The sequence below is a fragment of the Pelophylax lessonae genome, assembly GCF_965119305.1.
Source record: "Pelophylax lessonae genome assembly, chromosome: 7".
Classification (NCBI taxonomy): Eukaryota; Metazoa; Chordata; class Amphibia; order Anura; family Ranidae; genus Pelophylax; species Pelophylax lessonae.
In genome coordinates this window covers 65581171-65608903 of record NC_138774.1, presented here as the reverse complement: position 1 = coordinate 65608903, position 27733 = coordinate 65581171, and the positions used below count along the sequence as shown (strand labels likewise).

The window sequence follows — 27733 nt, the reverse complement described above, 5'->3', positions numbered from 1 at the left end:
ACATTCCTATTGGTCAACACAGCCTGTCTGCTGCTTCTAAAGCATTTAAAAAGAATGTGTGATGTTTGGTTTTTGATACTGTTGACAGTTTGAAACTGAATTAAACCTAAAAAAAATGCTGACAGTTAGAATTTTTATGACAAGAGACCCTGTTGGCCTTGCCAGTAAGTGTTTGTGTGCATAGCTCAGCGTACAATTACTGTATGGTTCTCTGCCTTGACAATGTGAATCCTGCCTGGAAGTGATGTAATCTGGCCCAGCCAATCAAGCAGTTGATACCCAGAAGGAAGACTGGGAGAAGATGGCAACACCCGTGAGCACCAGGAATGCAGACATCGCTGGAGGGGATTGCTAGCCAGGTAGGTCTGCTGTAATGAGCTAATATGCTGTGCTTACTAGCACACTATGGCTTAACGCTCCTGGAGCCCATTTAAAAAAAAATGTAGGGGGGCGCATGCGCGGCGCGATGCTGGACGGAAGCTAGGCATTTAGCTCCGCCGGAGGGGACAGGGAGAGACGGCTTCCACGGGGCTTTTTAATCCCAATTTTGATCCACAAACACCTTGCACCCCCGTAGGAGACAGTCGTGCATGCCGTCGACCGGGAAGAGACAGCGAGGCCGCCCTCCTAAGCATTCCCTGACCACGTACCTGATCCGGGCCAAGGAAACATCTAAGATGACCCAAGATGGCGCCGCACCATCTCCCGCGCCGGAGCCGGATCCTACCTCTCCATCACCCACGCCAGCCACATCGGAGACCCACACGACTAATCATGAGGCTAATCGTGAGTACTCTCCATCGGTCACAAAGGCCGACTTGGATGCAGGCTTCGCCTCGATTTATGAAAAGTTAGCAGAAAAGTTCCAGACAGCGATAGACAAATCCACAAACACATTAACTGCTGAGATAGCGTCTTTGGGGGGGCGCACCGATCTGCTTGAGGCCAAACATGACGAGCTTGCGATAGCCCACAACGATCTGCGGAAGGATTTTGAACAACTTTCCGATAACTACTCGATCTTACAATCCCAGGTCGAGGACCTAGACAATCGGAATCGCAGAAACAATCTGCGTCTCAGGGGTCTCCCTGAAACCATAACAGATTTAATGCCTGCAGTGCTCAAGTTGTTTGGAGACCTTCTGCCAGATAAACCAGCCTCAGCATTTACATGCGATAGAATCCACAGAGCTCTTCGGCCAAAACCTCCCCCGGATAAGCCACCAAGGGACGTTGTCATGTGCCTTAAGGATTTTCTGACAAAGGAAGACATCCTTCGAGCCTCTAGGAATACTCCTAACATAATCTATGAGGGCACAAGGATCCAGATATACCCGGACATTTCCCAAGCTACCTTGGATAAAAGACGCAGAATGAAAGAAGTCACGTCTGTCCTGCAGGCTGCCAGGATCCGTTACAGATGGGGGTTCCCATTTAAGTTATCAGTCCCACATAATGGCACGACCTATGTGGTCTTTAATCTTGCAGAGGGAAAGGAGCTTCTTATTAAACTGGGCCTCATCACGGCGGAGCCTGTGTCACACCAGCTTACTACTCCCAGGCCCTCACCTATCTGGTCTACTCCAGCCTCCAGAAGAGACAATCGCCGAAGTCGCAACCCTTTTAGAGATCCGTCTACCTGACCTAACCCCGTTGGAACAATTTAGTTCTGCTTGTCTTCTGATTTTTGAACGATCATAGAACTAGTTCTACTCCTGTTTTGGAAGATAGGGGAGGAAGGGAATTTTTTTTTTTTTTTTTTTTCCTTTTTTTCTTCCTTGGCTTCCCAGAAGAGTTTGCCTGCTGGTGGGCTCCTTTATGCTCAAGCTCGGCTTCTGTATTCTTGTTGGTCGTGCCCTATACGGATTTTGCACTAATGAGGCGTTTGGCTGACCTGCCCTGCCTTCCTTTAAAAAATTTTTTTTTTTTTTTTTTGCTAAAGAGATGCCCCATATTGAGATTTTAGAAAGGTCTGGTTTGCTATATGCTGTGGGCAAAGGCCTTCTCTGGTTGTATGGTACGATATATATTATGCTTTTATTGTATCTCTCTCTCTCCCCTATCGCTGGTTTGTCCCCACAAATCTGCCTGTGTCGACCCCCACTCCGACCCCACCCGTTCGCGCAATGCGTTCTGTGCGGATGGACGGTCTGGCTGTGGATCTCCATGGGCAGGAATTGGACGGTACAGTCCAAGGTTACTTAATTTTATGGATGGGTATATTTTTTCTTACCCATCCCCCAATTTTATTTAGTGAATATGTGTCACTTGTTCTTTCATATGTTTTTTATTTCGTTAAGCTGTTAATTCTGATTTGCACTAAAAAAGGAAAGTCTAATGATTTGATCAATATGTTTACTCTTGCGAGGTGGCTCCGCACAGTGTGGTCCTCCTTGTTTGGGAGGTCTCCTGTGCGGGGTGTCGACGCTTTAAACCTTCCACCAAGTACAGGTATATTATTACATTTCGATGAATCTTCAGTTGGTAAGAGATATTTGTTCAGGTTTTCTTTGTCACGACATGCTAGCCTGATTAATGCACTAGGCGATTTCTCAGGTATTTATCATGGGTCTTAAGGTGATATCACACAATGTGCAGGGTTTTAATTCTCCTAATAAGAGGCACAAGGCATTCAGTCATTACAAACGGTTGGGAGCAGATATTATTCTCCTGCAGGAGACACACTTTGCTGAATCCAATAGCCCGAAATATTTCCATAAAACGTATCAACAGTTCAGATGCTCTACTTATAGCAACAAAACCAGGGGGGTCGCCATCTTTGTTCGCAACAGTATAATGTTTGACGTCACCGTCTCTTTTTGCGACCCAGAGAGTAGATTCCTTATTTTGAAAGGTAATCTGAATGGGAAAAAAATCACCATAGCCTCAATTTATGCCCCAAACAACTCCCCTTCGGCTTTTTTCAAGTCATTTTTAGATACCCTAGCAAAATTCGAATCTCCACACATGATAGTTGGGGGAGATTTTAATTTAGTGGCACACCCATCATTGGACAGGAGCAAAATTTTACCATCCTCCAAAACATTCCCTAAATTTCTGACACGCTCGCTGAGTGACCTACAGTTAGTGGACGCATGGAGGGCGCACAATGTGGGTATCAAATCATACACTTTTTACTCGCACCCTCATGACAGCTCAGCAAGGCTTGATTACATTTTTTGTACTCCTGTTATTCTGGCAAGTTCTTCTAATGCTCAAATCCACCCATGCCCCTGGTCTGATCACCAAATAGTCTCCTTTGAAACAAGGTGTATTGGCCTTGTGGACTCTACTTACAATTGGAGATTAAACGATTCTTTGCTGAATGACCCCAATTTTGTTACCCAGATATCCACCTCCTTGGAAGAATATTTTTCCCTGAATGAGAATGGTGAGACTCCGATCTCCACTATTTGGACTGCCCATAAGGCGGTGATGAGAGGAAGAATCATTGCCCTGGCCTCGGCTCGTAACAAAGCTAGATTAGCGGACATTACACAACTGACAAAGGACCTAGACCGCTTGTACCTGCATTTCAATCAATCCCCTTCCCAAGCTCTAAGAGATCAAATTGATTCCAAAAGACAAGCTTTAAACATGATCCTAACCAATGATACAGAGAAATCTCTTAGATGGTCTAAGGCTAGATTCATTTTACATAGCAATTCTCCCTCATCCATGTTTGCCAGGAAACTGGCCCAGAACGTTAGGTCTACTCATGTTTACAAACTAAGGAGATCAGACGGCAAAGTAGTTTCTCATCCCAAAGAGGTACTTGATGTATTTACTAAATTTTACAAGAACCTTCTATCCAATCCTTCTTCATTCCCAACAAATAAATTTGAACCCTGGATCAACAAACTAGACCTCCCAGCCCTCTCTCAGACAGACAGAGATAGGATTGATGCCCCTTGTTCAGAGGAGGAGATATCACATATCATCAAATCCCTTAAATCCTCTACAGCCCCAGGTCCGGATGGTTTTTCAGCCACTTATTATAAAACCTTCGCCCAATATCTTACCCCCAGGCTGACCAATCTTTTTAATGATGTCCTTCAGGGTGGTAGCTTTCCAAGTGAGATGCTTCTAGCAAACATGTCCCTTATCCCAAAACCAGAAAAGGATCATACACTGCCACAGAACTTCCGACCCATATCGGTCATGAACAATGATCTCAAACTGTTTGGTAGACTCCTGGCCAATCGGCTGGCGGAACACATGACTAAATTGATAGCTCCTGACCAAACCGGTTTCATACCGGGAAGGCAACTGACGGATAACATAAGACTCACGGCCAACATTATACAAGATGCGAACCGTAATAAATCACCGACCTGCATGGTCAGCTTAGATATTCACAAAGCTTTTGATAATGTCAGCTGGGAATATATGGAACACCTTATGCCAAAATATGGATTGGGAGAAAATTTTATTAATGGCTTCAGGGCTTTGTATGATTCTCCCCAAACAAGAATCCGCATCCCGGGATGTAATTCTGACTTTTTCTCTATTAGCAGAGGCACGAGACAGGGGTGCCCCCTCTCCCCCCTTCTGTTTGCTCTTGCCATTGAGCCCTTGGCGTGTGCAATTAGAGGGAATCAAAAAATTAAAGGTTATAATATGGTAAATAAGGAGTATAAACTTAGTTTGTATGCGGATGATGTCCTATTATATCTGTCAGACCCACATGTCTCCCTACCACATGTTCTAATTGAATTAGCTGAATTTCAAACTTTCTCTGGTTTGGGCGTCAATATTTCTAAATGCTCTCTGATGCCACTGCATATGCCTCCTTGGATGCAGACATCCATCAGAGAGAGTTTTTCTTTCTCGTGGTGTTCTGGATCCTTTAGATACTTGGGCGTATTGATTACCCCCTATTTTGAATCCCTATACATTACTAACTTTCCCCCTATGTTTAAAAAACTAGGAGCTCTGCTTCAATTTTGGTCCTCTCATCACATCTCGCTGCTGGGCAGAGTGGCGGCGGTAAAGATGGTGATCATCCCGAAAATTCTTTTTCTCTTTAGAGCACTCCCAGTGTTGGTACCTAAATCACACATAATGAGATTTCAGAGGGAACTGTCTAGGTTTGTGTGGAATGGTAAAAAGCCTAGGCTTAGTAAACAAGTTTCTCATGCATCACAAGAACTGGGGGGGTTGGGTCTTCCTGACCTGTGGTCCTATTACTTGGCAACAAAGTATATACAGATTGCGCATTGGCACTACGATGGGAGTGATATACCCTGGCTTTCATTTGAGAGGTCTTCTGTTGCACCATACTCTTTGCAGGCTTGCCTCTGGTCAACACCCAATATTCTCAAAAAACTCCTTCAATCTAATAAACTCGTGCATAATCTCCTTCAATTGTGGCATAAATATAAAAATGCATGCTCCATGCTCTCACAAATTTCTCCATTGGCAACCTTTATGTCAGAAGTTGACTCACAGTCTTTCCCCTTGGACAGAGACCTTCTTAGACCATGGCTGCGGAAAGGCCTGGTCTCCCTGAGGGCTCTTTCTACGGGGAATGTATTTAACTCTTTTGATCAAATCCTAGCGATACATAAACTACCGGAATCCGAACGCGCCCACTATGAGATCATTAGAGATTTCTTCAACTCAAAACACTCCTTAACTTTATCCCCTCCCTTCACCCCCTTTGAAAATATGTGTTGCTCTTTCCCTAGAGGTAAGGGCTTAATTTCCTTGTTATATATACATATCAATAATTCCTTTATGCCGGAGAAGCACAAGTATATGCTTAAATGGGAGGAGGAATTGAATACCTCCTTTTCCATTTTGGACTGGAGGTGTATGATAAAAAATATGAGAGCAGGAACCAGATCTTCTACAAGCAGAGACTCTCCAATTAAGTTGATTACCAGGTGGTATCTTACTCCCTCTCTGCTACATTATTATTACGATTCGGTCTCTCCTAGGTGTTTCAGAGGGTGTTCCGAGGAAGGCACTCTTATGCATATATTTTGGGGGTGTAATCATCTCCAGCCTATCTGGAGAAACGTGAGTCGACTGTTATCAATCATTGCTGATTCAGTCATCCCCCTCACACCAAGCATGTGCATTTTGTATACTAACATCAGGGGAGTCCCCTCCCAAAAGTCCAAGTTATTCTACACCCTGTTGTCTTCTGTTCAATGGATGGTGGCTTCCAACTGGAGGTCCGATCTGATCTCCTGGAAACAGGTTGTCTCCAGAATGGAAAACATCAAAATGTCAGAAAAGGTACTACATTCAATTCAGGGAAGTATGTCGGTTTTCCATACTAAATGGGATGTTTGGGATAAATTTGCCTGTTAGCAGTTTCCACTTTTTCATTTCTAACACTCTGGTTGTTTACACTGTGTACGGAGATAATCTAATATACTTGACATGTCTTTTTTAAACTACATGGCTGCTTAATGTTATGTATTCTTTGTATAATCTACGCAAATTTGTTTTTGTATGCTGTTATTGTGCTACATTGATCTCTATACGGTTGTATTGATCTTCTTGTTGTTCAAATATGACTTTCCAATAAAAATATTTTGTAAACAAAAAAAAAAAAATGTAATATATTGCACCTTAGCAGACCTTAGTCATAGTGACTGCAAGAGATTTCTTTCTTCCGGCCTAGTACATTTTCAGTTAATACAGAAACGATGAGTAGAGGGGAGGTGTATAGTCTAAAATCAAAAAGCAGAGTGACAATGCTGCACCTCCATTTATACAAAGTGGCACATAATTGTGAAGTGGAAGGAAAATGATAAATGTTTTTCAAAATGTTTTACAAATAAATATGTGAAAAGTCAATACTTTGTAGAACCACCTTTCTCTGCAATTACAGCTGCAAGTCTTTTTGGGGATGTCTCTACCAACTTTGCACATCTAGAGTGAAATTTTTGCCCATTATTCTTTGCAAAATAGCTCAAGCTCTGTCAGATTGGAGGGAGAATGTCTGTGAACAGCAATTTTCAAGTCTTGCCACAGATTCTCAATTGGATTTAGGTCTGGACTTTGACTGGGCCATTCTAACACACGAATATGCTTTATTCTAACTATTTCATTGTAGATCTGGTTGTATGTTTAGGGTTGTTCTGCTGGAAAGTGAACCTCCGTCCAGTCTCAAGTCTTTGCAGATTCTCACAAGTTTTCTTCTAAGATTGCCCTGTATTTGGTTCCATCCATCTTCCTATCAACTCTGACCAGTTTCCCTGTTCCTGCTGAAGAAAAGCATCCACTCAACATTATGCTGCCACCACCATGTTTTACTGAGGGGATGATGTGCTCAGGGTGCTGTGCAGTGTTAGTTATTCGCCTCATGTAGCGTTTTGCTTTTAGGCCAAAAAGTTCAATTTTGGACTCATCTGACCAGAGCACCTTCTTCCACGTGTTTTGCTGTGTCCCCCACATGGCTTCTCGCAAACTGCAAACGGGACTTCTTATGGCTTTTTTTCAACAATGGCTTTCTTCTTGCCACTCTTCCATAAAGGCCAGATTTGTGGAGTGCACGACTAATAGTTGTCCTGTGGACAGATTCTCCCACCTGAGCTGTGGCTCTCTGCAGCTCCTCCAGAGTTAATATGGGCCACTTGGCTGCTTCACTTATTAATGCTCTCCTTGTCTGGCCTGTCAGTTTAGATGGACAGCCATGTCTTAGTAGCTTCGCAGTTGTGGCATACTCTTTCCATTTTCAGATTATGGATGGAACAGTGCTCTGTAAGATGTTCAAAGCCTGACATATTTATTTTATAACCCAACCCTTGCTTTAAACCTCTCCACAACTTTATCCCTGACCTGTCTGGTGTGTTCCTTGGCCTTCATGATGCTGTCAGTTTACTAAGGTTCTCTAACAAACCTCAGAGGGCCTCACAGAACAGCTGTATTTATACTGAAATTAAATTACACACAAGTGGACTCTATTTACTAATTAGGTGATGTCTGAAGGCAATTGGTTTCACTAGATTAAAGTAAAGTAGAGTAAAGGGGGCTGAATACAAATGTATGCAACAGTTTTCAGATATTTTTTTGTCAAAACATTTTGAAAACCATTGATCACTTTCCTTCCATTTTACAATTATGTGCCACTGTGTGTTGGTTTATTACATATAATCCCAATAAAATACATTTACATTTTTGTTTGTAACATGACAAAATGTGGAAAATTTCAGGGGGTGTGAATACTTTTTCAAGGCACTGTAACACCCCCCCCCCCCCCCCCGCAGACTGACAAGGCTGCTGTCCAAATATGACCCCTGTGCGCCTTCATCCAGAGTGAGGGCTACTGGTCAGATCACCAGGTGAAAACAGTGGGGAAAAAGCCTAAAAATTGAAAAGTAATGCAGCCACCACATCTAATGATTAGTAAAATGCAATATACTGGAACAAAGATCTCTGAATGGGTTGTAAATCCCATCCTAACCACTTCAGCCCCGGAAGGTTTTACCCCCTTAATGACCAGGCCAATTTTTGCGATACAGTACTGCGTTATTTTAACTGACAACTGCGCGGTCGTGCGGCTCTGTACCCAAATAAAATGTATGTCCTTTTTCCCCCACAAATAGAGCTTTCTTTTGATAGTATTTGATCACCTCTGCTTTTGTTTTGCACTACAAATAAAAAAAAGCGACAATTTTGAAAAAAAAATATATATTTTTTTTTTTACTTTCTGCTATAAAACATATCCAATAAAAAAAATGTAAAAAATCAAATGTATTTATCCATTTAGGCCAATATATATTCTGCTACATTATTTTGGTTAAAAAAAATCCCTATAAGCGTATATTGAATTGGTTTGCGCAAAAGTTATATACAAACAATGGAATATTTTTATGTAATTTCTTTTACATTTTTACTAGTAATGGCAGGTATCAGCGACTTATAATGGGACTGCGAAATAGCGGCGGACAAATCGGACACCTAACTGACACTTTTGGCACTTTTTTGGGGACCCATGACACTAATACAGTGATCAGTGCTAGAAAATATGCACTGTCACTGTACTAATGACACTGGCAGGTAAGGGGTTGACATCAATGATGATCAGTTGTTAAATGTGTTCCCAGGGAGTGCTTGCTAACTGTGTGGGGGAGGTGCTCTGACTGGGGGAAGACAGAGATTCATGTCCCTACTTAGCAAGAACACCAGATCTTTGTCTTCCTCCCTGTCAGAACAGCCTTGTTTACATAGGCAGACCACCGTTCTGTGTCTCTCAGGAATGATTGTGGGTGGCCAGTGGACATCGGGTTCACCGGACCCGCTGATAGGCTCCCTCTCTAGCCAATCACCATACGATCACGTCTCCGGCGGGGTGCGCGCGCCCCCCTGGAGCCCCTGCATGAAATGATGTAAAGGTACGTGATTTTGCGCAGGGAAGCTGACTTGCCACAGTAAAAGTACATTAGACAGTTCGCGAGTGGTTAGAAGAGAAGTTGGAGAATAAAAAAAACAAGACATTTATACTCACCTGGTGGATGTAGCATTAATCTGATGAACACCGAGAACAGAGCGATCAAAGACTGCTGATCAATCAGTTCTTGGTCTTCAGTGAGAAGAGAGCCGGTGAATGTCAGGAGGGGGCGGGAGTGGCTGGCTCAGGCTCTCAGAGGCTTGCTAAGAGGCTGGGCCAGCTGCCGGTCCAGGCATCTGGTTGTCTCCCAGCTTTAAAGTCAGGATCTCTCCAGAGTCTGAATCACTTCTATGACATCAGCCGACAGCGGACTTTAGCTGAATACGGGTCACGGGAGTGCACCTTGTTCCCCAGGAGCAAGTAGGGCCAAAAGATTTTTGGCCTTATTTGTCTTTTAACCACTTTAAGACCTAAAAGATTTGCCCCCCTCCTGACCAGGCCCTATTTTGCGATTCGGCACTGCGTTACTTTAATGGACAATTGCGTGGTCGTGCGACGCTGTACCCAAATAAAATTGATGTCCTTTTTTTCCCCATAAATAGAGCTTTCTTTTGGTGGTATTTGATCACCGCTACAATTGTTTACTAAATTTCCATTTATTTAACATTTTTTCCTTTTTTTTCCCATACAAAACAAAACCAAAGAAAAAGAAAATAATGAGAAACATATACATAAATATTCATCGCATACAATTTCATATCTTAATTTATACTATAGCAGGAACATATATTCATAGTTTTAATACTTTTTTCTCTCTTGGGTAGAAAACTCTAAGTATCTAGTATATAACTCTGAAAGACAAAAACTATTAACCAAGAATCTCAAATTCTCCTAGATTCCCCCAAGCTCTAAGCTATTCATGGTCCTGCTATGTTCTATTGTGCGAATAAGAAGAAGGAAAAAGAGAAAGAAGAAAAAAAAATTAATGTAATAGGGGTGGTGGAGACGGACAGTATTAATTTATAGCTTGTAACATTCCCATGAATATGCACCTTCTCCTGTCCTCTAGCTCCTCATTTTTATTCTTATCTTCTCGATTTGACAAATAAGTTCCATCTATCCCATATTAAATGATATTTTCCCATTTTATGGATTGCATTTAATATAAGATTTTCAAATTTATTTACCTCTTCCACTTTATTGATCCACATATTAATATCTGGAGGTTCCTCGTTTTTCCATTTTAAGGGAATGCACATTTTTGCTGCGTTAAGTAGGTACGGGGTTAATGAGTTCTTATATTGATTTCTTGAGATGTCGGATTTGTGGAGAAGGAATAGGGCTGGATCCTTTGTCACTGAATAATCTGTTAAAGATTGTATTATTTCATGAATCTGTTTCCAAAATGTTTCCAATTTGGGACACGACCAGAATATATGTAGCATTGTCCCCCTTCCCTCTCCACATCTCCAGCACTCATCCGTATTTGTTGGTGACATTTTATTCAGTTTTACCGGGGTTTGGTACCATCTCGATAATATTTTGTAATTTACCTCCTGCATTTTTGTGCATATGGATGTTGAGAAGGTCAGCTGGAATATTTGCCTTTTCTCTGGCTCTGAATAAGTTCTATTCAGTTCCCTCTCCCAATCAGTCATGAATGTCAATTGTTGATTTTCCCTCTGATTATTCAACATTGCATATATTTTAGATATGGAATGTGTTATTATCCTTTTTTGTACACACATCTCCTCGATTTTCATGTATGATAAGGTTATTTGATTAGGCCTTGGTAGGGTCCTGAGGAAATGCACCAACTGGAACGCTCTCCAGCGGTCCAGTCTAAATTCCCCCAGGGGGTCCACCAGCATCCTTTCTTTTATCCAGCCCTCTTGTGTTAGAAAATGGTCCATTTGAAAAATACCCTTATCTATTAGTTCTTTTTGTCTTTGTAACCTGGCGTAAAATTAGGGTTGAATTTCTGCCAATCAATTTATATTGTTGGAATGTTTTTGCGCAGATTTTAATTGTATGGCCTATGAGTGGATGTAGTTTCATTGTATTTGGCAAATTCTGCCAACAAAACGGAGCTCTTCTCAATGGGATTTCAAATTGCGCTTGTTCCATATTTGGCCATAATTTTATTTCCCTATGCCTGCACCAGTCCATAAATCTACCTAGATGTATAGTCTGGTAGTACCTCCTCATATCTGGGACAGACAACCCTCCTTCTTCTTTTCGTAATGTCATGACTGTCTTACTCACTCTTGGATGTTTGGCTGCCCATATAAATTCCTTCCATATAGTATCCATTTGCTTAAAAAATTTCTGTGGTATATATATCGGTAAAGTTTGGAGGAGATATAACCATGAAAACATTCCTTTTCCCCATTTTTGAAGCAGAATTCGAATAGATTTCAACAGCGCGAGAAAATTTTCATCATACAGCTGGGAGAACTCTGGCGTGATTTGCAAACCTAGATATTTTATTGCTCTCTTTGTCCATTTCAGGCCGAAGTTTAGTTTTAATTGTTGCAACAATTTTTCTTCTAGCCCTACTCCCATCGCTACCGATTTATTTACATTTATTTTAAGATTGGATATTTCTCCGTATACCTCAAACTCTCTCAAGAGGTTGGGGAGCGAGATTATCGGATTGGTGAGAGTGAACAGCATGTCGTCTGCGAAGGCAGATATCTTATGTTGGTGTTGACCAATTCTAATTCCTGTGATATCTGGATTTAATCTTATTTTACATAAGAATGGTTCCAATGTCAAAATAAATAGTAAAGGTGACAGGGGACATCCCTGCCTAGTTCCATTTTGGATCCATATGTCTTCCGACAAGGTGCTGTTCACTCTCACCTTCGCCGATGGGTTTGAATAGATCTGTGAGATTCAATTTAATACTGTTTCGTCCATGCCCACATATCTTAATGCCGCCATCATGAACTTCCAGCTTACTCTATCAAAAGCTTTCTCAGCATCTGTACTTAAAAATACACTTTTTAACTGTTTTTGCTGTGCTACATATAATACATTTAGTACTTTTGTAGTGTTGTCTCGTGCCTCTCTCAACGGTGTAAATCCTACTTGATCCAAATTTATTAGTTTTGCTATGTATTTTTGTATTCTAGTAGCTATAATTTTTGTAAAAATCTTCAAATCTGTATTTAATAATGATATGGGTCTGTAGCTGGCGCATGATGTTGGATCTTTATCTTCCTTAAGTAAAATCGTTATGTGGGCATGGAGTGTTTCCCTCAGAATTTTCTTGCCCTTGCCCCATGCGTTAAACATATCCACCATAATTTTTTTTAATTGTGTTGCAAATGTTTTATAGTATTGGATAGTATATCCGTCTGGGCCTGGTGCTTTCCCTACTTTAAGATCAGAAATTGCTGTTTCTATTTCATCTTCTGTAATCTCGGAGCCCAGGTCCTCTCTTTCACATTCTTCCAATTGGGGCATCAATGATGTCGCCAAGTATTCCTCTATTTGAGATGGTTTCAGGCTTCGAGGTTGCAGATTGTATAATGATGAATAATATGTTTTAAATTCCTGGGCTATTTGTTCTGTTAAGACCGCCTTCTGGCCGTTGCTCTTTATTGTTTGTGGGACATATGTATTTAATGTTTGTTCTCTCAAAGCGTTTGCCAGCGATCTCCCACATTTATCCCCCATTTCGTATGTTTTTTTTCTGACTAATCTGTAGTGCTGATCTTGCTTTGTAGAATAATATCTCATTAATTTCCACCCTAACTTTCATCAATTTATTTTTTGTCGTTATTGAGTTGTTGTGTTTGTGTGTTGCTTCCAGTTTTTGCAATTCTGAATATAAGATTTCTAATTTTGCCGTTCGTTTTTTCTTTATTCTTGAGCCGTTTTTAATCAAAATACCCCTTATTACCGCTTTGTGTGCCTCCCAGATAATACTTGGGTCGGTATCTATTGTTTTATTGTTCTGAAAGAATTCTTCTAACTCATTTTTAATATCCATTTTGACCATTTCATCTTGTAGCAGGCTTTCATTAAGCCTCCATGTTTGATGTCCGCCTCCTTGTGTTTTTTTTAGTTCATACTCCATAGTAATTGGAGCATGGTCTGACCATGTTATTGTCCCAATCTGTATATTCTTGATTGCATGTAATTGGTTATGTGGAATAAAAAAGTAATCAATCCTCGAATATTGTTGATAAACTGGCGAGAAGAACGTGTAATCACGTTCCTCCGGATGCATTATACGCCATGCATCTTTTAATTGCGCTTCATACAGAACTTTTGCTGTTTTTTCCTGATTCTGACGTGGAGATGAGTGGCCCACTGATGTGTCCTCAGATGGAATTAATGATATATTGAAGTCACCTCCAATTATTAAATGTCCTTCTTTATATTCCGAAAGTTCCCTAATTTTATTTTCAATAAATTTATCTTGCATATTATTAGGTGTATATAGTGAAGCTAGCGTGATTTTGACATTTCCTATAGTTCCCTTTAGGAATATTGATCTTCCAATTGAGTCTTTAACTATCTGTTCATACTTCCATGGGACGTTTTTAGCTGTAATAATCGACACCCCTTTAGATTTGGATTCCTTATTTGTTGCGTGGTATGCTGTCGGGTACCACCTATTTTTTAATATTGGTAGTTTATCATCTCGAAAATGCGTCTCTTGGATGAGAGCTATATCTACCCTTAATCTTCCTAAATCGTTTAACAAGACTTTCCTCTTTTCTGGTGTGTTCAATCCCTTCACATTTAATGCCAATATTCGTATTGTTTCCATTTTCCTCCACCCTCCAAAAAAAAAAAAAAAGAAGAAGAAAGAAAAAAAGAAAAAAAACAAAAAAAAAAAAACACTCAGAATTAAAATTCCACGAAGATCCCTGTCCTCAGGGATCTATCCCCTCTAATCCCTCCTAGAAAGAGGGAAAATTCCTCTTTGTTTAACTATTCGTTATTATGCTCTCTTTCTCCACTACCTCCTATACCTTAGAGCAATATTTCCTATTTGGGATTCGAGTCAGGAGTTAATGTTATGCTTCGCCCCGATCCCTCCCCCCACCTCACCCACCCCTATTCATTCCCATATCTAGTCCCTACACCTTTTTTATTTTCCCTCTTTATCTCATAATCCCCTACTTTCTCACTATCCCTTTAAGTATATTTCGGGGGAGGTAATTTTCCAAATAATTGTTACTAGTAATTCTATATCACCTTGTTATCTTTATCTTATATTTAAAGATCATTCCTCCACCTCCTATTTTAGTCATCGGAAGGGAGAATTATCTTTGTTTGTCTCTAGCCCAGAAAAATAATAATAAAAAAAAAAAAATGTTTGTATCATCACCAACATAGGTGTATAAGTGTCTCATAAATAATATAATCTGTGAGTCTTATTTCCTAAGAAACAAAGTTGTGTAAAAAAAAAAAAAAAAAAAACAACAAAAAAAAAAAAAAAAACATTTTAAATAAAAATAAGTGTATGAGTGTCTCAGGAATAATCTGTGAGTCTTATTTCCGAAAAAAAAAAAAAAAAAAAGGATCCCAGTAAACAGAAAGGAAAGGGAAGAAAAGGTGGAAGAGCCCTCCCTCTCTTCCCCCCCTCTTCCAGTGAGCATTTTATCTTCAAAATCATAGATACCATTGTCACCTACATAGTGTGATCTGTGAATAAACCTAGTGAGAATATTTGTAGCATCTAAAATACAAGTGTCGATCTTTTATACATAGTATAAAAAAAAAAAAAAAAAAAAAAAACCCTCCCCAATCCCTAAAGAAGTGTTATATCTTCAAAAATCATAATTTCAAGTGTCTCATGCATAATAAGATAATCTGTGAGTAAACCCAATACAATTGATGTAACATCTACCAACCCAAATATAAATACTCGTGATTCACACAATAATACAACCTGTGGATCCATATAGATCCAAAAAAAAAAAAAGGGGGGCCTTCTAACTACTTTAGTTTTCGTTCCTTCCATCGTCCCCAAACAGATAAGGTAATAACCTTACTTCATTAGAGGTGGATATGTTCCTTCCACCTTCCCCTAAAAAAAAAAAAAAAAAATTAAGAGGGAAAGAGGGGATAAAAAAAAAAGAAAAAATAGGACTCATATCCCGGGGCTTTCCCCCCAAAATGTGGTCTATAATTCTTAGGAGAAAGTCAAACTTTCAACATCTTTTTCCATCTTTCTTCTGTTTTCCTCCTATCGGCCCTATCTTCTCCCTCTGTCTGAAGTTGTCATTGGAGTGTATTGACCCAGAGGAATATCCACTAGCCAATTGGGTATATGCGTAGGTTCTATCTCCAAAAATGTAAAAAGCTCATTCAAGTCTTTTGGGGACCTTAATGTATGTGATCTAGGCCCCTTTCGAATAGTCACCGAAAATGGGTACCCCCATCGATACGTGAACCCTTTTGTTTTAACTATATCCAGCAGAGGGCGCAGAATATTTCTTCGTTGGAGGGTAGATCTTGATACATCTGGTAAGATCTTAATTTTACTTGTTTCATATTCAATAGTCCCCAGATCCCAAGTTCTCCGTAGTAGCTCCTCTTTTTGCTGATACCTCAACAATCGACATAAGACATCCCGGGGTCTTTTCCCCTCTGGATGTCTGGGCAAATTAATCCTATGTACTCTTTCAATGTCTATATTTACTGGCGGTTAACTCGGCAGCACTTTCATTATTAACTTCTTGACTTTTTCTCTTAAATTTTCCCCTTCCTCTTCCGTACTCTCAGGGAGTCCTCTTATCCTTATATTACTGCGCCTACTTCTATCCTCCATCTCTTCCAGTTGTAATTGCATTGAAACTGTCCTCTCCATGTATAGTTCTTTGGTTTCTTCCACATGCTCTAATCTCCTTGTTATATCCAATATATTATCTTCCCCTTTTTGTACTCTATTCGAAATATCTTTTACTTCCCCTTTCACTTCCTGTATCTCTTTATGATATTTCTCCTCCATTCTTGTGATTATAGACTCTATATCCATTTTGGTGGGGAGAGCTTTTATCAATTCTCTAAGGTCTCTGATTTCAGTGTTGACCATTGTATTTGGATTTGTTTCAACGATATTATTTATCGGGTGTATTTCTTCCACAGTGTTTGGTGTAGCTATGGTTTTTGTCGAGGTTGCCATTTCAATGCTGTTGATAATATGTTCCTTACTTATCACTATCTTCCCTGTGTGATGTTCAATTTTTTTTTTCCGTTTCCGTCTCCTTCCCTTGTACTGGGGGAAAGTATGATTGTAGTGTACTCCCTTGCATAGCTTCTGTGAGCACCTTGACTGTTGATCGGGTCTTAGGCTTTTTACTTATATTTTGCATCCCGTTCACATTATTCAATGGAGATACTTAATACTTATAAGAGAGCCTCTCTAGTCCTCTATTCAGTTTCCTTTTAAACTGACTTACTTCTCCTCCTGGCACGTTTGCTCGTTAGCTCGTTAGCTCGTTAGCTCGTTAGCTCTATCGTCTTAATGGTGAGATTCCCTCTCCATATGGACTAGGAATATCTTATTTAGTCCAGTTTACTAGTGCTCTCTTAACAATTGGGATGTTCAGTATTAAATCCACCTTTCTGACCTCCTCATTCAGCACAGTCGCTTTCAGGGGCTCCGGCTGTGCAACACCCCACTCTCCAAATTTTTATGCAAGGTATAGTGACTATATAATGCCTTATTGCATAGAAGAGTATATATTGCAGCCTTTTGATGTTCTCACTTTTACATTAATGTCATGCAGCATAGGTTTATAGCCATTTGTTTATTTATATCACAGGTTCATATGAATGAATTTATACAGAGAAGCCTCCTACCTCCACTTCTTGGGCTCGTTTTCTTACCAGGGTTTTGAACGTTGCCTCGCTTCTCCCCCGATGCTTGCCCAGCTGACAGCTCACAGTCTGTTCCTGACTGCTATTAAGGGGAGCCAGTCCTCGATTCAGACCCACTGTCTGCACCTGCTCCGGTGGCCAAGCCTCAGTGACGATCCCCAACACTACTCCTCCGGCTGCCGATCCACTCTATATATTGTATGCCGTGTTTTCAGCTTCCGGCATGTACTTAGGCTGCCAGCGGGGCCCCAACTCAACTCCATCCTAAGCCGCTTCGGTTCGGCTATATTTCGCTGAGCCGCGGGAGTTCCCTGTATCAGGGTTTCCCTTCCGAATTCCGTGTCCGAGGAGGTGGATACCCGTAGGTCGCTCACCAGGCTTCGGTTTGGCTATATTTCGCTGAGCCGCGGGAGTTCCTTGTGTAGAGCCTTCTCTACCAATTCCAGCGTGGGTGAGGTGAGAGGAGGAGGATCACCGCTAGGCGATCACATGATCACGCCGACCCGCCTACAATTGTTATTTTTTGCGCTACAAACAAAAAAAGAGCGACAATTTTGAAAAAACAAAAACAAATATTTTTCACATTCTGCTATATAACATTCTCAAAAAATAAAATTTAAAAATCAAAATTTTTTAACATTTTAGGCCAATTTGTTTTCTGCTACATATTTTTGGTAAAAAAAAAAAAAAATCACAATACGCATATTGCGTCTACAAACTAGGGGAAAGATTTATGTAATTTTTATTGTTTTTTTTTTTTTTTTTTTACTAGTAATGGCGGCGATCTGTGTTTTTTTGCAGGACTGCGACATTGCGGCGGACAGATCGGACCCCTAACTAAAATTTTTTGACACTTTTGTGGGTACCAGTGACATTACTACAGTAATCAGTGCTAAAAATATGCACTGTTACTGTATTAATGCCATGGGCAGGGAAGGGGTTAAATGTGAGCCTAGGGGAGTGATTCTAACTGTGGGGGGGGCGTGGCTTCTGAAATGACCATAGAGACATGTGATCCTATATAGAAGGATCACAGGAGCTATGTGACCATTTCAGGGAGAAGAATGGCCACTGTGTTTACAACAGCTGACCGTCTTTCTCTCTCAGCGGGGAGTGATCATGGGTGTTAGGCGGCACTTGGAGCCGCCTGACCCGTGCATCGGCTTCCCTGCTGCCAAGTGGGGGCAGGAGCGTGCCGCCGGCAGTACGTGCTCGCCCCCTACCTTCCTGCACGTGACCAACGTAGGTCTACGTTGGTTTGCACAGGAGAGCCACCCTGCCGCAGTAAAAAGGGGGCGGGTGGTCGGGAAGTGGTTAAGCAAAAAGTTTTTTTTTTTTTTTTTCATCCTCTAGATCCATCATATTTATTTTTATGGACAAATTGACATTTGGGGTTTTTCTTTTTATGTATATTACTAGAACTTTCTATAAAACTGCTCTTTAGGTAACAGAAAATGTGACGCATTGGGGTTTATTTATTAAAGTTAGAGAGGGCAAAGTTTGTCACAATTCTGCAGAGAAACCAATCAGCTTCTAACTTCAGCTTGTTTAATTAAACTTTAGCAATAAAACCTGTAATCTGATTGGTTTCTCTACAGAATCGTGACACATTTTGCCCTCTCTAGCTTTAGTAAATAAACCCCATTGCATCACAGAAACACTCTAGAAGAGATAAATACTGTAAGTATAATTTGTTGTTCATTTCCCAGCTGTGATTCTAAGAATATTTTTAGTTTATTAGTGAGTTTTTTAAAGTGGAGCTTCACTCTCCCAATAAACATTGATTATTTGTTAATCGTCATGCTGCTAGCATTAGTAAATAGATGGGAGGATATATCATATTTACTTGTTTTTACATTTTTCTTTCTTTTTTTTTACATTTCTTCAGGTACTTTCTGGTTTCTTATCTAGGCAAATTGTCATTCATCCCATGAGTCTCCCGGAGGGGAGGAGAGGAGGAGAGGTTATCTCAGCTAAGCACACTCTCCTAAATCTATGTTTGAGCTAAGGGCACATCAATTCCAGGAGTTAAATGCTGCATTAATCATTTGCCCTTACTTAAGATGGCCATGACCAGAAATGCTAGGGAGTATTTTTCAAAGGGATTTCTCAAAAAAATAAAGCATGGAGACATGGATGGTTTGGGGGAGGGTTGCTTTCAATATTAAAAATAAATTAAATTGTATTTTTTGGTTTCTGGTGATCAGATGCAGTGAAGATCTGCTTTAATATTCTAGCTAAAGGTTGATTTTTTTTTTTTTTTACTGATTTTGACCAAGTATCTATGTTAGTTAAGGTACAAGAGGAAATTGATCAAGTGATTGGAAGGATGCGATTACCAGTATCCCAAGACAGGGAATCTATGCCTTATACCGATGCCGTCCTTCATGAAATCCACAGATATGCTGATGTGCTGCCCATGAACCTGCCACATAAGGTCTCCAGGAGTACTCAGTTTCGTGGATTTACTATTCCCAAGGTAAATAGTTAATGCAGAGATAGCTTATTTGCCTAATTGTATCTCTAGGCAGAACGTATTTGTATTTTGGAGATTTTAGGACCCTTTCACACTGATCAGTCTTAAAAGAGTTTTCAGTTAAATAAAAAAAAAAAGTGGAAGATCCCTTTGAATCCTATGGAACTCTGGCTGCTTTCACACTTCTCTATTGTAAAAACCTGGTAAATATGCATAATCTTCTGCTTTTTTTAAGTGAAAACCTGATCAAAAACGTATTTGTGTGAAAGGACCCTATATAAGCTGGAATACACGCACCAAAAATGTATTAATGAAATGTATTAAGCAGGATTTTTAAAAACGCAACTGAAACACAACTAACCGGTGTAAATAGTTCCTCAGGAACTAAAGAGATGTGTTCTTCATGCATTTTTCTTCTCTTTCTTTAAAGTAGAACTATAGGCAAAACTTTTTTTTTTCATTTTGGCAAGAGCAAGGGAGGGTAATACCTAGTGATCGACTGATATCGTTTTTTTTTTTGTCAGGTACTGTTGTGGGGGGATCTGGGGGGTCTAAAAGACCCCAAACCCCTCCTCTGCACTTAAAAGCATTCAAAACACCAAGTTTGGCTGTTTTGAATGCTGTCGTTTTTTTTTTAATCTAGTGCCAGTACCCGGAAGTGATGTCATGACATCACTACAGGGTTTTGGCATGGAGACCCGATCAGAGCCGAATGTGGCTTTGATCGGGTCTTCGGCGGTCGTGCAGGATGGTTGCCCGGGTCTCCCAGTGGGACGGGAGACCCGGGCGAGCCGCAGAAGGTGGGAGGGGGGGCGTCCCCTCCTGTTCCTTGTAATGACAGCCGAGTGGCTTCTCAGCCGCATCAGTTGTCATTACAAGACAGCTGATCATCGGCTATGGACACCAGTACCGGGGTGATGCCTCTAGCTGCAGGCATCACTCCGGTACAAGCACTTTCCGAAATATCGGTAATATCGGCCACCTTGGTGAAAGTGCAAATCGGAGAAAGTGCAGATCGACCCCCGATATATCGGCTTTGCCAATAATCGGTCGATCTCTAGTAATAACCACTGTCAGATTTTTTTCACCATCTGTGTCCCATTACAGTGATTTCCATTCACTATGTGTCCTATAGCCAAACTGGAAGTGAGAGGAAATCCCTGCAAATTAAAGAAATTTCTTGGGGACCCCTAGGTCGCAATAACTAGTGTCCCCATTGGAAGATTTCCCTTATATTACTTTTCTGGGGACAACCCAAAATGTGGGATTTTGTTTACTTTCATTTTCAATGATAATAGTAAACAGGACCACTAGAGAGGGTGAATCTTCTTAACAGGGACACAGACAGGGGTTCCTATCTCCACTCTATCCTAAACTGAAAAAAGTATTGCCTTTAGCTATACTTTAACTGGAAAACTGAGCAGTGTGAAAGGGCCCTTTAGTTAGAGGTCAGAACCCCATCAACCTTTATTTTTTCTTTGCTGTCTGTATCCCATTGAGGACATTATCCTTCACTTTTTGTGAGCTTGCCCAAGTGAGATCTAATAGGATAAATGTGCACCAGGCAAATGCAGCTGCATGCAAACTGCCATGAAATCCCATAGTACCAATTAAGATTAAAACTGGCCATAGATGGATCAAGGATTGTCTGAGATTCGATCCATCTATGAGCCAGCTAATTGGGTACAACCAGCATGTCGGATTTTTAGCATGCAATTACTGCCTTCGGCTGTATCTGTTAGCAGTAATCATTGTGCTCTCCTGACAGGGACGGCTCTCCCCGCCAGGAGAACGCAATAGCTCCGCGGGAGGGATTCTCTCATCAACACTGACTGTGTTGATTAGGGAATCTCTTGCCTAACATTTATCCTGTAGATCATTTTGCCAGAAATAACTCCATGGTACTAAAACTGTGTTTATGCACAACACTTGAACGGTTGACTTAAAAACCTAAAGGGTAAATATTAATAAAATAGATGAAAAAAAAAATGTAATCAATGTGGGTTGTTTATATTTAGTTACTTTCACATGCAAGGTGGGCTAGTAAGAGATCTGAGAGACCCTAAAACCAGATCACAAATTAAGACCAACCACATATTTTCCTCCCATGTGGGGTGAGGTAAGTGGTTTAAAGTCTTCCCTTGACAGCATCCCTTCTGGCCACCAGGCATGTCAAAAAGCCCAGTACCCATACCATAAGCACCGGTCGCTGGTGCTTTGTGCGGAGGACCAGTATTTTTTGGTAGAAGCCCTTTCAAAGCAACCCCCTAATTCTGAAGGCCATGTGGGTTGGTGTCAACATAACAGGGGGATGCATGCACGAAGAGCCCTTGTTATGGGTTTACAATCATGCATGTCTGGCTTGATAGCTTCGGGAAGGGGTGCCAGGTCTTTTTGTTCAGCTTTCGAAAAGTCACATTTTTATAGGCAGTTTGGGGCACCCAGGGACAATCTGGAACAGGGGAGGTGCCCTAAAATATAAAATGTGGGGATTTTGCTTTTTGTACCAATAAAGTGTGTGATTATGTACAACATATTGAACCACTGGCAGATATGAAAAGCATACACATAAATCAGCGCTCACCATCAGCAACCCTAAAAGTAATCCTAAAAGTCCCAATCCATAAATATTTTCTTCCAAAAACTTCTCAATCTTTTCCAAGTCCAATGTAGACCAAACCGCTTCAGCAACATTGTCTATAGTTTGTATCCCTTGTAGTGTGCCACTCAAGAATTTGAAAAGAGCTCACAAAAAGAAATGCTATACAGTGTAGTATGTTTAATCCAATTGGTGTATTTAAAATAATGAGTTTATATTGCGCTTACATCAAAATCATAAAATCATTTCCACTGACTCCAAAGATGTGTTATGTACCCTTACCCTCATATTTTTCAAACATAACACTACATTGTGGCTGTTTCTCTGTGTCTCTATCTCCCCTCCAGAAGAATTCCTCCTCCCCTCTCTCCAGATTGAGGCTGTTAGCAAATGTAAAATTAATAATGTGCCATCAATTAATTCCTTTATCTTACATCCAGAAAAACACATAAAACCAGAATGCTATTCAGTAAACTCTGTTATCATAGATATAAATGTATCATCAACAAGCTCCAATGTTAGGATTCTCCCATGCAAGACATTAAAAAAGGGCCTATAGTGTAGCAGTGCAAGTTGAAATCCAATGTTTAATGTGCAAAAACCTACTTTCAAAATGGCCTCCACAGTACTTCCTGAGCGGAATTTCATCACTTCAGCCATCTGACGTCACTTCTGATGTGTTTCATCCAATTGACTTCTTCTCAGGAACCCACATCCTGGGAAGAAGTCCATTGGACAAAATGCATCGGAAAGGACGTCAAATGCGCAAGTGGCATATACATACACCGGAAGTGCCATGGCAGTCATCTTAAATGAGGTTTATAGGCATTTTTACAAGCTGCTGTTTGTAAGTAGGTTTTTGCATATTAAACATTGGATTTTACCTTGTACTCCTGCGCTATGGGCCCTTTTTAATGTTTTGCATGGGAGAGTCTTAAAATTGGAGTATGGAGGATCAGAAGGATTGTTGATGATGTAATTATATCCATGATAACAGCGCTTACTGAATAGCATTCTGGTTTTATGTGTCTTTCTGGATGTAAAAGCGAGGAATTCTCATCAGAGAGGACTAATTGATGGCGCATTATTAAACTTACATTTCTTTCCAACAACAATCTGGAGAGGGGAACAGGAATTCTCCTGGAGGGGAGATAGAGACACACAGAGAAACAGCCACATTGAAGTGTTATGGAAATCTCTGTTTGAGAAATATGAGGGTAAGGGTACATTATGTATACAAGAACACATCTTTGGAATCAGTGGAAATTATTTTATGATTTTGATGTAATCACAATAAAAACACATTATTTTAAACACATCAATTGGATTAGACATACTAACTACACTATATAGCATATTCTTTTTTCAGCTTCTTTTCACCTTCTTGAGTGGAGCACTACAAGGGATTCACAACCAGAGAGGATGTTGCTGAAGCTGTTTGGTCAACATTGGACTTGGAAAAGATTTAGAATTTTTTTGAAAGGACATCTTTACGGATTGGGACTTTTAGGATTTCATCCAGGATTGCTGATAGTGAGCACTGATTTTTTGTTTAGGTTTATCTTCCAACTGGGATTGTGGGGTTCTTTCAGCTGCTGCTATAATAGGAAGACATTGGATTAGCCCCTAGTGCACTAACGTGTACAACAGATTTGAAAAGCAGGCACCACATTTAGTTGCTTGTACTTTGACCTGCTTGGAAGGCCCTTGGGAGTTCTGGAGCCTCCCAACTTACAGGTCTCATTATTGGTCCAATGCCTGGATAGGTGGCTTCATTGACTAGTTGTGCTATAAAGTGGAACTTTACCCAAAAGGGAAAGTTCAAATTTTCTGCCTCCTCTTCCCTCCTCTACCATATTTGTTTTTTTTTTGGGCGTGACTACCTGGCTTTGACAGTTCTGAAGTTTGCCCCCCCCCCCCCCCGTCTCCCTGCCCACAGCTTTCTAAAACACGTCACAGATCCCAGAAAGCCTTAGAACCATTCACAAAGTGCAGTGCATCTCGCACATGCACAGTGGGAAGCCGGCTATGATGGAGTCACAACCAGCTTCCCACAATTAAGATGCTGGCTCCAGGCACCCAAAGACTAGTGAAGAACTAGCACGGGTGAGGATGGCACTGGATCCCTGGTAGTCCTTTTATTAAACATCAGCAGCTACAGTATTTGTAGCTGTTTTTCTTTTTTTTTTTAGACTAAAGAACCACTTGGAGGGCAATGGGCTTAGGTTTAGCTATTACCGATGTTTGCATTAGGAACTTTTAGGTTCTTCCTTGCGTACTGGGACTTATTTTGTCTGTTAGATTCCAAGTGCTTTTAACCTCACTTAACATTGCGGTACCCTGACTATTTCTGTTTGCTTTTCTATGCAGGGTACAGATGTATTTGTCCCCCTGTCCTTCATTCTACGTGATCCAAAGTACTTTTCCGATCCATTCGCTTTTACTCCAGAGCGGTTCTTAGATGAAAATGGGAGCTTTAAAAAGAATGAGGCCTTCCTAGTATTTTCTGCAGGTACAAGATAATCTTTCATTTCACAAAATTCACATAAATCAAACATGAAAGTGGTTGTAAAGGCATTCTATGCATTAAGATAAAAAGCCTTCTGTGTGCAGCAGCACCCCTCTCAGCCTCCCTAATAATTACCAACATCCAGTGATGTTGCAGGAGAGACTCGGCTGTCTGGGACTCTCTCTGCTCATTGGCTGAGACAGCAGCGAAGCGCCATTGGCTCCCGTGGCAAACCATTAAATTGAGGGGACGGGGCCGGGTCACACGGAGCTGCGGCTCAGCTCAGGTGACGCCATAGCAAGCTGCTTACTGTGGGGGCACTCAACAGGACGGAGAGGCCAGGATCCCCTAAGAGGGACCTGAGAAGAGGGGGATCTGGGCTGCTTTGTGCAAATCCAACTGCACAGAGCAGGTCAGTAGGACATGTTTTGTTATTTTTAACAAAAAAAAAGGGACTTTAGTACCACTTTCTCCCCCTTCCTGCCCAGGCAAATTTTCAGCTTTCAGCGCTGTCACACTTTAAATGACAATTAGTACAGCAGCACTGTACCCAAATTCCATTTTTAGCATTTTCTTTCACACAAATAGAACTTTTTGGGATTTTAATTTTTTGCTAAAAAAAAATGAAAAAAAAAAAAAAAAACGAAAACTTTGAAAAAAATTGTTTTTATTAGTTTCTGTCAGTAAATTTTGTAAATAAGTAATTTTTCCTTTTCACTGATATGCGCTGATGAGGTGGCACTGATAAGCGGCACTTATGGGCAATGATAGGCAGCACTGATGGGCGGCACTGATGGGCAGAACTTACTGAACAGGCACTGATGGGCACTAAACAGCAGCACTGATTGGTGTCACTGATGGACACTGATTGGTGTTGCTTATGGGCACTGATTGGTGTCACTGATGGGGGCTGCACTGATAATTAGGACACTGATGATCAGTGCCCTGATTATCTCTGTACAGTCTCCCCTGCGAGGAGATGCTGCTGAATTGCTCTCTTCGCATCACACTCTGTCAGTGTGATGCGAGGAGAGCGCATAAATGGCACTTCCATATTTACATGTGATTGGCTGTGATTGGACACAGCTGATCACACAGATAAGGAGCTGCGAGAGCGGGCACTGGGCGATGTCATGACAGCACCCCAGAATGAGAGGGAATTCAGCCCGCCGTCATTTCACTATACAGCAGGTGGAAGGTAGGTAAACTCTATTAAATATATATCACTCCTCTCATGTCTGCTTCAGTTGTAGGAGAGGTGTCACAGTGGGCTCCCATCTTTTCACCAATCAAAAATGTAAAAATGTGAGGACACAATCGCCAATAAAATTATTAACTTCATGCAAAATCTTCACACAAAATTAGGTGAACGTAGTGACTGTACAGTTTCAAGCATCCCTGCCCTTCCTCAAGCTGTGTGGCCTAGCTTTTTTTATTAAGTAATAAATTGCATTGGAGATTGTGTCTTTGCGTTTCTACATTTTTATATTTTATATATATATATATATATATATATATATATATATATATATATATTTTTTTTTTTTTTTTTTTTTTTTAATTTTTTAAAACAGGAGCCTGTAAAGAAATGCACCCACAATCAGAAGATCACAGGTGCAATGACTGGATCCTGCAGACTCTCGGCAAGTTGTCTGCCTGTACCTTGTATGTGCAGGTAGTCACTAAATGGCAGGAAGAATTAATAGACTACAAGAGTGCTCACCAGCTCCCTCACACTTCATTGAGAACTACGAGCTGAGGGCCTCGGAGGCCGGTTGTTGATGTAGTTAATTTATTCATAGAGCACTGTGAATGAATAATGCAGCTGTATGGGCAAAGCCCCGCATGGTGGCACTGTTTTTAAATTGTGACAGCAGGTGTGGGGAGAAGATCCCCCCGCCCGCTGTTACAGGGAGGGAGGATCGGGTAGCAGGGGAGGCAGGAGCTTGAACCCTAAATATAGGTGGAACATGTAACATGTTCCAAAGAAGAACTTATTCTTTAACACATTAATTTATGTTGTGCAACTACCCCTCCAAAAAAATAAATCTATTTAGCTTTGAAAATAAATAAAACTCCATATAAAATTGGGCTAGATTAGAATAGTCTTTACATGCCTCTTCCATCCATGGTCACCTTGTAAAATTGAAATGCTTTCATATCTTCTTCTCCCCCCCAGGGAAGCGAATGTGCTTAGGAGATGGACTGGCCCGTCAGGAAATTTTCCTCACTCTCACCACAATTCTGCAGAGCTTTGATATTACTTCACCAGTAGACATCAAAGAGTTGGACATCTCACCACAGATGGTTGGGTTTTCCAATTTTCCAAGACCTTTCAAGATAGGCTTTATCCCACGCTGAGCCTGAGCCAATGGAGGCATTTGTGTGATAAGAAAGTCACCCTGGAAATTATAAACTAAGACAAATAAATATTAGGATTTTGTAGGAACCCACCAACTGACAATCTAACGTATAAGCATAGCTGTGATAATAATGAGGTCTGATGAACCCCAAACTGTGTGGACTGAATAGTGAATCATACTGAACACAGCGGCACTCTCTTTTCTCCAAAATGTTTTGTTTTAAATCCAATGTCTATACTAGGCAACCATGTAAGGTGACACCTTTGACAAAAAGGCACAGCAATCTTAAAGTTGAAGTTTAGTATATTTTTTGGGGATACAGCACCAAACACATCATTAGAAATCAGACCAAAAAAAAAAGAAAATAGATCCTGACACCTACTTAGACAACCACTGTTCATCATTCAATAAAATAGATAATATCCTGAGTCTGGCTATTTTAACCCCTTTGTGTCGGCTCCTGTCAGCCCTTTAAGGGGTTTGGCACCCCAAGAGGCAGGGTGGGGTGGGGTTTGTGACCATATGACCGCCATGATTGGCTGTTATGGCGGTCACGTGATTGAAAAACTCCCAATCATAAGAAGTGATC

General features: G+C 40.8%; 1 protein-coding gene across 1 annotated transcript in view; it reads left to right on the top strand.

Moving 5' to 3' along the window:
- LOC309559491 (cytochrome P450 2A13-like) overlaps positions 1–27358 on the top strand; it is a 70468-nt gene extending 43110 nt beyond the window's left edge. The window contains exons 4-6 of the mRNA XM_082262765.1: positions 19489–19676; positions 24643–24784; positions 26961–27358. Coding sequence (XP_082118891.1) covers positions 19489–19676; positions 24643–24784; positions 26961–27142 — 512 coding nt within the window. The 3' untranslated portion in view covers positions 27143–27358. The remainder of the gene's footprint in view (positions 1–19488; positions 19677–24642; positions 24785–26960) is intronic.
- The last annotated feature ends 375 nt before the right edge of the window (positions 27359–27733 follow it).